At 36.5% G+C, this 12,674-nt stretch overlaps 1 protein-coding gene across 7 annotated transcripts in view; it reads right to left on the bottom strand.

Moving 5' to 3' along the window:
- PAN3 (poly(A) specific ribonuclease subunit PAN3) overlaps positions 1 to 12,674 on the bottom strand; it is a 120,573-nt gene that overhangs the window by 96,223 nt on the left and 11,676 nt on the right. For all 7 annotated transcript variants that reach the window (XR_006271139.1, XR_006271138.1, XM_043477554.1 and 4 more), the window contains exons 2-4: positions 8,391 to 8,512; positions 7,624 to 7,690; positions 5,708 to 5,778 (exon numbers count right to left, since the gene is read on the bottom strand). Coding sequence is in view for 5 of the 7 variants with exons in the window: in XM_043477554.1 (XP_043333489.1) it covers positions 5,708 to 5,778; positions 7,624 to 7,690; positions 8,391 to 8,512 (260 nt within the window). In the remaining 2 variants the exon portion in view is untranslated. The remainder of the gene's footprint in view (positions 1 to 5,707; positions 5,779 to 7,623; positions 7,691 to 8,390; positions 8,513 to 12,674) is intronic.

Genomic DNA, 12,674 nt, shown 5'->3' on the forward strand with positions numbered 1-12,674 from the left:
GAAATACAAATTTGTGCAGCATTTCTGAAAAGTTATCTATCAATTATTAAAAGCTTGATTTTGTATTTTTCCCTAGAAATTTATACTGTGTAAAAAACTTACACTGAGATAATCACATAAATGAAAAAACAGACAGGCATAGGTCAGTAAATGTTATAATCTCCTCCTCGGCATGTTACCAGTGGTCTCTCTCTCCACTACTTCATTTTTCACCTTATAGAAGACTCAGTGTTTCTCATTCTCTCCTAAAGAGATTTTTGTTTTTCTCTGAATGTAATTAAATATTATCTATAGTAGTCCAAGTAAATTACTTGATGTCTCTAAATCTCCCATTTCCCAATATGTGAAATGGAAAAAACAATGTCTCTCAAAGAACTGTTGGGGTAACTAAATGAGATAATGAAATTATAAAACATTTAATTTTATAAAAGAATTACCATAGTACCTGAAACAGATATAGAAAACCACTGTCAACATAAATAAAGTCAAGTTTCTGTCTGTCAAGGCATCACTGAGAAAATCCCAGATGTACTTTCACCAAATTTGACAGATACGTTTGAGAAGCTAACACTTATGTGGGGAGGAGTGAAAAATTAAAATGTTGGAGGACGAGGGATCTGAACATTTCAAAGAGAAGATGAACATTCTCAGAGCAACTACAAGAGAAGGCCTTTCCAAAGGGTAACTAACACAGTCTGATCCAGCATGAGCAGCGACAGATATTCACTCATTTAATAACAGTAAACAATTCCCAAACAAGACTAGAAAGGTTTGACTAACATCATGTTTTACCAATAATAGCTACCATTTATGAGGCATTTCTCATTTAGTCCTCATAACAACTCAAAAAACCAGGTATTAAGTGTAACATTTTTCTCCTTTTGCAAATGAAGATACAAAAAGGTTTAACTAAACTTAAAGACCCAATCAGTGTAGATTAGGAGATTCAATTCAAACTGCCTGGCATCCAACTTCCAACTCTAAAACCTTGACTACTGTCCAACACTACTGAATTATTACTATTCCTAGCAGTTTGCTCTTAGAAAGAAATAAAAACTCACCATGAGCTCTGAGCAAGCTACAAACAAGAACCAGGATGCTCCTCTGAACTCCAACAAGTATACCATACATATCCCTAAATCTAAAACTTGAGCACGTTTCCAACGGTATATAGCAAGAGGAGGTGAACAGAGGATTAGTTGACTCCGTAACAGAAGAATAGCTCAGGGGGTGTTAATTTGGAATTCTGAACACAATTTTCCGTCAGAACATTCCTGTACAACACTCATGGGGAAAAGATCCCAATGTGGCTCACCTGGAAATCTAAATACTAAGTAAAACAACATCTGAGAATATAGTAAATGTTCAGAAATGGTTTCACAGGTGACGCTTTGTATTGTGATACCCATTAAGATTTATTTTTTCAATGTCTTCTCCATTTTCTCCTCATTTTCCCCCTGACCCCTCCCCGCCCAAGACCAATACTTGGTTTCGTGTTCAGCAAGTCTAACCATCTGAAGGATTAAGGAAGGATTTACATCCCATACTGTCTATGCCACAATCCTATAGATTTCTCCAAATTCATTTTAGCTCTCACCAGTTTGTCAGTCCTATTTGGTTCCCTATGTAAAAGTACATAACATAAAAGTCACCTTTTGAAGAACATGAAATGTACACAAAAATTTTTAAACATCAAAGTAATCAGAAATCACAAAATATACATCTCAGAAAACTTTGTAACAGAGATGATGGACAGAGGGAAAGATGCTCTTGAAATCGAGAACAGTGGGGAGGAAGCTCCACACTGAGATTGGGGGAATCACCTGGAGATAGGCCAACCCCAGCCTCGTCTCCTCACAAATAAGCCAGGAGCAGATACGCCGGCCTCCTCCCATCCTAACAAAGAGCTTTACAATCAGGAACAGAAAAAATAAACATGATATTCACAAGTCTCTGTCCTCTAATCCCACAGAATTTAACTTGGTGTTAAAACCTAAAAAACTTACAAAAGTGAAACTGTTATCCCACTACTAGAAACTTCGATAAAATACAAATGCCCAGGTAAAAACTGCACATTGACTGAAATGTTGTACTAAAGTACAATTAAAACAAAAGAAACGTAAATGACAAGCACCAGAGCCTTTTTGCTTTAATTCGGGAAGGTAAGAAAGCTAAATACAAAAATGACTTGATGACTAAAAAAGAAGGCAAAGAAGTACCATGAGTGTTTAAACAGCGGGAAGCCAAAACTGCCAGACACAAATTCTGCAGGAACTTTTATCTCAACCATCGGTGGTCATACAGCTTAGCAAGAATAGTTAGCAGATGTCATCATGTCATTTACAAATATCTGTATTCTTTACATCAGACTTTGTTTTTTAAAGAGACTGTCCCTGAGGATTTCTGACAGAAAGTTTTACTGCTGTCCAGATCACATCTGTGATTCACAGTGGATCTCAGGTGCTTTTCTGTCATACCAGTTCTCAGCTTGATCTACCTACCTTGTTACAGTTTCCTCATGCACTGATGTCTAATATATTACCTCCCATTTTCAACAAAATTCCAGCTCCAGTGTTCTGGGGGTCTTTTCTCTCCCACTGAGCATACACCCATAATTCAATTTCTTCTGCCATCACTCCTGGCCAATAACTGTATACATCCTCAAATAATGGTACTTTTCCTATTTATATGTTCATAAGATAGAAAATTTTTTAAAAAATCAGTGCTTCTCAAATACCAGTTGTGAAGATCGTGTTTTTAAAAAATTTCCTATTCATCATGGTCCTATACATTATTTATAAAATACAAGTGAACTACTAGAAAATGATGACATATTTGGATGTTGTGGTATTATCAAACTGTTACAGAAGTTTCTAAACATTTGCTTTCAACGTTTTAACTTCTTTCTAGCTGCGGCCTCTTAACACACCATGAGCAGCAGTGCCCTGAGGCACATATTCTTAGTATACAGCTCTTCTTCATGTGTCTAGCAACAATAAACCACCCAAACAAAGGTTCACCCAGCTATGAATCTCTGTACTGTTTTTCACAGAACACATTTTACTTCAAGAAGTCCTTACAGATACAAGGCCCTCAGCCATAGTCTCTCAGTTCATCTGTGGTAGAACAGAACTTTAAAATTTCCTGAAGATACCAACTCTCTACTTGCAATCAAACAATGCCTTCTGCTTAGCATCACTGCCTCCCCATATTCCTCATCTTCAAAGCCACAATTCAAACATCTTTTCTCCACAAACTCTTCTGGAGCTAGAGAAATCTCTGCTATGCAGCAATCACCACACATTTAAATCTGCGCAGATTAATACACTGCTTTGTAAATTTTCTCTAGTAGATCCATGCACTGCCTCTTGAATTAGATTTGAGCAAAGCAGAAAAAATATCAGCTGATTCTTCTTGTATGTTCCACATAGCCCATAATAAGACTGCTCACAATAAAAATATCTGACTGACCTGATTCAAATAATTCATATATTCCAGAGGCAAAAAGCAGCATTTGCAGCCCAGGGATCGGCCCAACTGAGATTTTCAGAAAATTATTTATCTAACTATGAAACAGTAGTAAGTATGGCCCAAACACCTGTTTTCCAATCTCGTTAAGAAATAAAATGTCACTAAGTAATCATGATAGCTTACTTAGATCACCTGGAATTATGATTAAATATTTACATAAATGTGAATTACTTCCACTAAATTACGTCATTAAACAGACATTATAAATTACTACAACAGAAGAACAGACAGTCTCCATGTGCCTTTACTTCACAGCATGCAATACTCTCATACTAATAGTTTTTCTAATACAAAGGAATTTTAAGCTTTCTCAGCTGTTAACAATTTAAAAACATATGCAACCTGTACTCATAGACTGCTAAGTATATAGCCCACTATTGGGGAAAAAAACAAACCTCTATGTCTCTACATATTATTTCAAAGGTAAACGGCAAGAAAATATGGTCCTTCAAAGGTATAACATATGAATCTGAGTTTCTAAGTAGATGTTGACACATAGGTCCTTTCAGTTCAGCCAGTCATTGAACTTTAGACATGGGAGACACCACAGCAATTATCCAGGCCATGCTCATCATTTCACAGATGTGAATATTACAGCCTAGGAAGCTGGCCCAAGATCACAAAGCTAGAGATCCAGGATCTCAAAAACTACAGCCAGCGCTCCCTTCACTATACTAAAATAGTATTCACTATACTTCTTCCATCTGGATACATTTTAATATCTCTCCACATACAGAGTTCACCTCTCTAGTAACATTTCCTTCTATTGTTTCCCTTTACTAAAATAAATTTTAGAAGAATGGGTATTATAACCTCTTTTTTTCCAATCTCCAGGGATTTTTACTGCTTTTCTCAAAAATTAATGTCAGCAGCTCTAAATCATGTATTTCAACTTTAAGATGCAGTCCACCAAGCCCTCATATTAGGAACACTTAAGGATTTATTTGCCATTCTACTTTTACTTTTTACTCACTCATCGGAAATGCTACTCACCACAGTTAACTGATTGTTATTTTTAAAAACGTGAAAAGGCCACTGCAGAGACCCTTAAAACCACTTAGGGGCTTTTTAATTTTCCCGACAATAAGAAGCTTCAGGTAACTTTACGTCTAGGTTGGACCTGCTACCCAGCACATTCCTATCTCCTGCTACAGTGACAGGCTTCATCTACTGTCACTTCTCACCATCACCAATGAGTCTGCTTGTGTCCAATGTTTCTTAAAAGCATGTTGTAATTACATACTTATTCTCATCTGTTTCAAAATGGAGATAATAGTAGGTACAGGAGGGTACTGATATAATTTATACCTGACCCCAAATTTTTTTGTCTAGAGAACATCTTGAAATCCATTGAATTTATCTAGTCTTCTTGAAATTCATTGAATTCTACCTTTTGAACAGATACTTCCTAAAAAGCACCTTAAGCTTATATCAGTTTTCTAAAATTAACATTCTTTTCTTTTTAATCTTTCTCCCATTACTTAGGAAACGGAATTAGTTGTAATTTCATAGTAATTTCCACCAAATTTACAACCTCCTGAATATTCAGCTGCTATTCCTAACCAAAAATATCACCTCCTCTAGATTATTATTACTATTAACATAATGATTCTCATTAAGACTCAAAGGCATCATACTGTAATAAACTATTATGAGGTACTTCAAAATCTATTCAACCTCAATTTCAAATAAAATTAAATTTCTAATATGAAGAGATTTTAAACTGTTTTTAAACAGTTGGGCCAATTATGAAAAGCTAAAGATTAAGTGTGCCTTTTCATGAGAAGTTTAGATTAGGGGAGAAATCTTTGAAATTTAGACAAAGCAGTCAGAAAATAAAATAAAAAGATGATTAACATGCCTACAACGGGTCACAGAACAGCAACTACAACATTAAATAAGATGTTTATCTTACAAAGAGAATGCATTAAGATTTTGTTTTAAATGAGCAAAAATAAGCAGAAGAATTTAGTTCCTTCACATAGAAAGTCCCTAGATCATACACAGAGATCAAACAAAATTCTCCTTTAAGAGATATACAACAAGGAAGGTTAACAAAAGGCAAGAAGAACATTCCAGTCCTCCCCCACTTCAGAGAACAATGACCATTATGTCAGCAACACCCGCGTCGCCCCTATGTTCCATTTAGTTTCATGTAAATGTCCATTGCACCTACCTTTCTTCTCTGAGAGATGTTGAGGGCACCAAAGTCATTAAACAAGGATGAAGCAGGTGAAGTTAGAGGATCTGGAAGGTAAGTTACATAAGTTTCCACACAGGCTACTCAGGAAACCTACAAATCTAATAGATGTTTAACCCAAATGCTTATAAATAATAAATAATAATAAAAATCATATTGCACAATATCAAACTCAATGCTCACACACAGAGGATGTTCAAATATTTTCTGAGGGAAAAGAAACAAACTGGAGGATACTTCATTCAGCCAATATTCAGTACACATTTATTCAGCAACTATACAGATCAGGATGTATCTATTTGCTCAGAACCAAAAGAAAAATAAAATAGAAAAAAAAGAAGCAATCTTAACCATGTTATTAGCAATGTGTTTATGAAGGAAGTCTACCTGTAGTCTGTGTTCTTGAGACCAAGTCATAAGAAATATAAAAGGAGCAGGGGTGAGGGGAAGATAGTCAAATAGTTAAACATAACTGAGAGATAGGGCTTGGATTTTAATATTCGGGCAAGGCCTTAAAACCATCTACCCTGCAGAGTATTCCATACTGTTAAGTTTATCACCATTTTTGACAGTTATACTAAAAAGATAAAGCAAATTAAATTTTTAAAGATGGGGCTATTAAATGTTTCAAAATACTAACATGAAATTCAAAGATTTTAAAGGTTCAAAGTTCCATTACTCTGTGGCCAGAAGTTATAAACAAAAGTATATCTCTAAATTGTTTCTCATTTAGCAAATCAGAATGAGTTTCTGAAAAGGAATGCATGATATGCACCCAAATATTTTTATCTTCATTTCTGAGCTTTAGTTAATTTTATGTTTCTCATTAAACTATCTGTGAAATCCTAAAAAAATACAGTAAATTTTCTCATTTAAAGGAGACTTAAATCTCTTTATAATGCAGTACATAAAACTGCTGCTATATTTCTCTGGCTTCTTGTGTCTGGATTTTCAGGGTCTAGCCCTTCATTAGAATTAACACTAATTTAATTAATAATGCAAAGAGAAAGAAGTTAATAAAATATTAAAACTCTAGATTTTTATGTAATTAAATATTCAAACTCTTAAAAATAGGTATTATTCGTCTTTTATGCTACCTTTGATAGTATAAAGGACCAAGTCAGCATATAAATCCTATGGGAATACCAAAAACAGTATAACGCTACACATCTGTTTCTAATAATTCAATATTAAAATGTTGCTACTTTTTCCTACAGTGAAAGAAATTTGAAATTTCCAAGTAGTGAGAGAAACTTGATACACATACATAAAATGTCTATCTCAAGAAATAATCAACATGCAAATTCTTATTATTATAGACAACTGTTTAAACCAATATTCAATTGTAACATACTTTTAAAAAAAGCATTCCTGAACATTTATTTTTAAAATAGGATCCAGAAAGATACAGGAGAAACATTTATTTTTGAATTAGGATAAAAAAAGGAAATTCTGTACCAAAAGTCTTAAAAATGTCCATAACCTTAAAACAGCAATTTCATGTCTAACAATGTTTCCAAAAGAAATAACTCAAAATATGAACACAGATTCATACACATAGTCCAATATTGGAGTGTAATCTTTAAAAAAAAAAAAAGTAAATTATGAAAATAAACAATGGGATTCAATTTACAATGATCAAGAAACATTCACACTATATTTTAAAAGTATATTTAATGTGATCTTAAGTATTATTATACATATACTTGAGTGTATTTTGTGTGTTTATATATATTTATCCAAATTTTAACAGTTACCTCCGAGTGTGAAGATAATAGATCATTTCTATTTTCTTCCTTATATCTATAATTTTCAAAATCTCTACCATGGATATATTGTTTTTAGAGTCAGAAATACACATACCTAGAAAAGAAAAAGGGATCGAGTCTTACCGTGGCCTGCGTATGGCTTGGCACTGTCATTTAGAAGGCTTGGGGAGCTGCTACTATTAGTCATTCTCTGAAAATAAAAACATATATACATAATATCACTGAAGAATGCAGAATTAAGAATATTCAACTGATTAGGTTTAGACTGACCCTCTTTGTATCTACCCCTCCAACCGATCGTTCACATCAGTGACATGCTCACCTTCCTATAATGCTGTTGCATGGACTACAATCACCTAGGCAGAAACTTATTTCACTCATTAGCCAGGCTGCACTTCCATAACTCACTAGCCTGAGCAAGACACACAACTACTCAGTTTGCTTCTTCGTAAGTATCCATCTGGGGGATGTGAATGACAGAGTCAATAAACACTCTCTGCTATTCTCCCTCAATACATATTATCCTTCATACACCTGATAGATGCTATGAAATTAGGCTTGTCTCTGTTCTCTGGACATGTCCCACCCTTCCTTAACACACTCCACAGCCTCTACGGCTCGCGATCCTGAAAGGACTTCATCCCATAATCACAACACACACAGGAGGAAAACTAGCCCCTTTCTAACCATCCTCTAGACTTCAACTCCACCCTTGAAAGCTCACCTGACTTCACTACAGGAGGTGGCTTACCTGTATCCCTCTGACCTCATCACCTCCTAAAAGTCCACCTCCCACTCACCAAATGTGAGGACAAAGGAAGACTCTAGAGGTCTCCATCCCCAAAACACACCTCAGTGTCCAGGGCCATGAGAATTCACGCCAACAATACCTGCATCACAGGATACTTCGTCTCCACAGGGCTTCCAAATCCATTGACTCCAATAAAGCTGGTGCTGAAATAGGAATCTGTGAGACTCGTATCAGTTAAAGCACCTCCATCGATTCCAGGAACTGAAAGAGAAGGAAAATTCAACTATTTAAATTATTTAAAAGCACAAATGGTTGATGTAGTTTCTCTGTTCCCAAGTAAATTTTGGGAACTTATAATAAAGTCTCAAATCTCTGTCACACTTGTTTTTATTTACTTGTTCATAATTTGAATCAAACAAAACTAGCTCAACTCTAAAAATTTGTTAAACAATGCTCAAGTTGAATAACTTCTTCCACAGAGATAGTTATTTTTATATTGTCACCTGAGAGCCACTAAGCACGACAGGAAGAAACAAACCACACTTGCATTTATTTCTACTTTTCTCATCAAGTTTCCATTCTTTAACTTGCAAGAAAACAGGAGAACAGTAACTACTGCAATTTCTCCTGTGAATCTTCATATACTTAACAGGACAAGTTTCCCAGGACTGTTTCTCATAACACACCTTATGAAACAGACCAGCAGTTTCACCTTAAACTTATTCATAAAATCAACTCAGCAGTGGTTGCAATGGGACAGAGCTGAGGGCAACAGACAAGCTGTCTGTCAATTCTAAGGTGGAATAATACGGAATCACTGTAACTACTAAAATAATCCATCACATATCAACAAAGTGATAAACAATACATTTTAGATTCTATTTCTTGGTAAGTACAGTTGACCACTGAACCACACAGGTTTGAACTGTCTGGGCCCAATTATGAAAGTGCAAGTCGCTCAGTTGTCTCCAACTATTTGCGACTCCATGGACTATACAGTACATGCAATTCTCTAGGCCAGATTATGGAGTGGATAGCTGTTCCCTTCTCCAGGAGATCTTCCCAACCCAGGGACCAAACTCATGTCTCCTGCATTGCAGGTGGATTCTTTATCAACTGAGCCATCAGGGAATACACAGACTTTTTTTTGATAAATATATTGGAAAAATGTTTGGAGATTTATGACAATTTGGAAAATTTGAAGGCGAACCACACAGACTAAAGATATAAAAGACAATGAAAAAAAGGTGTGTCATGAATGCATAGAATATATGCAGATATAGATATTAGTCTATCCTCACATAGGCATAAAGTAAGTGATACTTAATATAAAATTAACAATTTTCATTTTCTCACTTTTATAACTTTACTTTCAAAGAATCACAGTATCATACAGTATGCCTCTCTCCTAACTGGAGAAGTTATTATAGGTGACACATCAACCTATCATCAGAGGTTGTTCTTCTTTAAATGTAACATTTCTAATACTATATTGAACATGACTGAACAAAATTTGAAATGCTATGCAAATTTTACAACTCGTTAATAAGTGCACAGGCTAGGCTACTATGAAGCAATCATATCCCAGACACTAAGCTACCAGAAAGCAATCCCATTGCTACCGCTTCACACCTGTAAATAACTATGAATTCCTTTTTCACATTTTCCATTATGATGTCCAGTGTTAGTAAAACACATGATACCTACAGATTTTGTATCCTATTAAGACAGCAGTGATGAAGGTACAGACAGAAAATGACTCATTTTGTAAACATACAAAGCAAACTTCCTATGTCCATCAGTACAGTACAGAACTGAAAATGTATTTTCTCTTCCTTATGATTTCCTTAATAGTGTTTTATCTTCTCTAAGCTTACTTTATTGTAAGATTACAGTATAAACTACATGTAACATAGAAAATATGTCACAGTTTGTTGTGATCCACACAGTCAAAGGCTTTGGCATAGTCAATAAAGCAAATGTTTTTCTGGAACTCTCCTGCTTTTTCAATGATCCAGCAGATGTTGGCAATTTGATCTCTGGTTCCTCTGCCTTTTCTAAAACCAGCTTGAACATCTGGAAGTTCACAGTTCACATACTGTTGAAGTCTGGCTTGGAGAATTTTGAGCATTTCTTTGCTAGCATGTGAGATGAGTGCAACCGTGTGGTACTTTGAACACTCTTCGGGACTGCCTTTCTCTGGGATTGGAATGAAAACTGACCTTTTCCAGTCCTATGGCCACTGCTGAGTTTTCCAAATTTGCTGGCATATTGAATGCAGCACTTTCACAGCATCATCTTTTATGATTTGAAATAGCTCAACTGGAATTCCATCACCTCCACTAGCTTTGTTCGTACTGAGGCTTTCTAAGGCCCACTTGACTTCACATTCCAGGATGGCTCTAGGTGAGTGATCACACCATCATGGTTATCTAGGTCATGAAGATCTTTTTTGCATACTTCTTCTGTGTATTCTTGCCACCTCTTCTTAATATCTTCTGCTTCTGTTAGGTCCATACCATTTCTGTCCTTTATTGAGCTCATCTTTACAGGAAATGTTCCCTTGGTATCTCTAATTTTCTTGAGGAGATCTCTAGTCTTCCCCACTTTATTGTTTTCCTCTATTTCTTTGCACTGATCACTGGAGAAAGCTTTCTTATCTCTCCCTTGCTATTCTTTGGAACTCTGCATTCAAATGGGTATATCTTTTCTTTTCTCCTTTGCCTTTAGCTTCTTTTCTCAGCTACTTGTAAGGCCTCATCAGACAACCATTTTGCCTTTTTGCATTTCTTTTTCTTGGAGATGGTCTTGATCACTGTCTCCTGTACAATATCATGAACCTCCATCCATAGTTCTTCAGTTACTCTATCAGATCTAATCCCCTGAATCTATTTCTCACTTCCACTGTATAATCATTAAGGGATTTGATTCAGGTCATACCTGAATGGTCTAGTAGTTTTCCTTACTTTCTTCAATTTAAGTCTGAATTTGGCAATAAGGAGTTCATGATCTGAACCACAGTCAGGTCCCAGTCTTGTTTTTGCTAACTGTATAGAGCTTCTCCATCTTTGGCTGCAAAGAATACAATCGATCTGATCTCAGTATTGACCATCTGGTGATGTCCATGTGTAGTCTTCTCTTGTGTTGTTGGGAGAGAGTGTTTGCTATGACTGGTGCACTGTCTTGGGAAAACTCTGTTAGCCTTTGCCCTGCTTCATTTTGTACTCCAAGGCCAAATTTGCCTGTTACTCAAGGTATCTCTTGATTTCCTACTTTTGCATTCCAGTCCCCTACAAAGAAGAAGACATCTTTTTTGGATGTTAGTTCTAGAAGGTCTTGTAGGTCTTCATAGAACCATTCAACTTCAGCTTCTTCGGCATTACTGGTCGGGGCATAGACTTGGATTACTGTGATACTGAATGGTTTGCCTTGGAAACGAAAAGAGATCATCCTGTTGTTTTTGAAACTGCATCCAAGTACTGCACTTTGAACTCGTATGACTATGATGGCTACTCCTTTTCTCCTAAGGGATTCTTGCCCACAATAGTAGATATAATCTTGAGTTAAATTCACCCATTCCAGTCCATTTTAGTTCACTGATTCCTAAAATGTCGACATTCACTCTTGCCATCTTCTGTTTGACCACTTCCAATTTGCCTTGATTCATGGATCTAACATGCCAAGATCCTATGCAATATTGTCCTTTAAAACATCGGACTTTACTTCCATCACCCATCACATCCACAACTGAGTGTTGTTTTTGCTTTGGCTCCATCTCTTCATTCTTTCTGCAGTTATTTCTGCACTCTTCTCCAGTAGCATATTGGGCACCTACTGACCTGAGGAGTTCGTCTTTCAGTGTCCTATCTTTTTGCCTTTTCATACTGTTCATGGGGTTATCAAGGCAAGAATACTGAAGTGGTCTGCCATTCCCTTCTCCAGTGGACCACAGTTTGTCAGAACTCTCCGCATGACCTGTCTGTCATGGGAGGCCCTACACAGTACGGCTCATAGTTTCATTGAGCTGGACAAGGCTGTGGTCCATGTGATCAGATTGGTCAGTTTTCTGTGATTGTGGTTTTCATTCTATCTGCCCTCTGAAAGAGAAGGATAAGAGGCTTATGGAAGCTTCCTGAAGGGAGAGACTGACTGAGGGGGAAACTGGGTCTTGTTCTGATGGGCGGAGACATGTTCAGTAAATCTTTAATCCAATTTTCTGTAGATGGGCAGGGCTGTGTTCCCTCCCTGTTGCATGACCTGAGGCCAAGCTTGACCTGAGGCCAAACTATGGTGGAGATAATGAAGATAAGGGCGTCCTCCTTCAAAAGGTCCCATGCTGCACTGCTGCACTCAGTGCCCCCAACCTGCAGCAGGTCACCGCCGACCCACGCCTCCACCAGAGACTCCTGGACACTCACAGGCT

The sequence above is a fragment of the Cervus canadensis genome, chromosome 9 (genome assembly GCF_019320065.1).
Source record: "Cervus canadensis isolate Bull #8, Minnesota chromosome 9, ASM1932006v1, whole genome shotgun sequence".
NCBI lineage: Eukaryota > Metazoa > Chordata > Mammalia > Artiodactyla > Cervidae > Cervus > Cervus canadensis.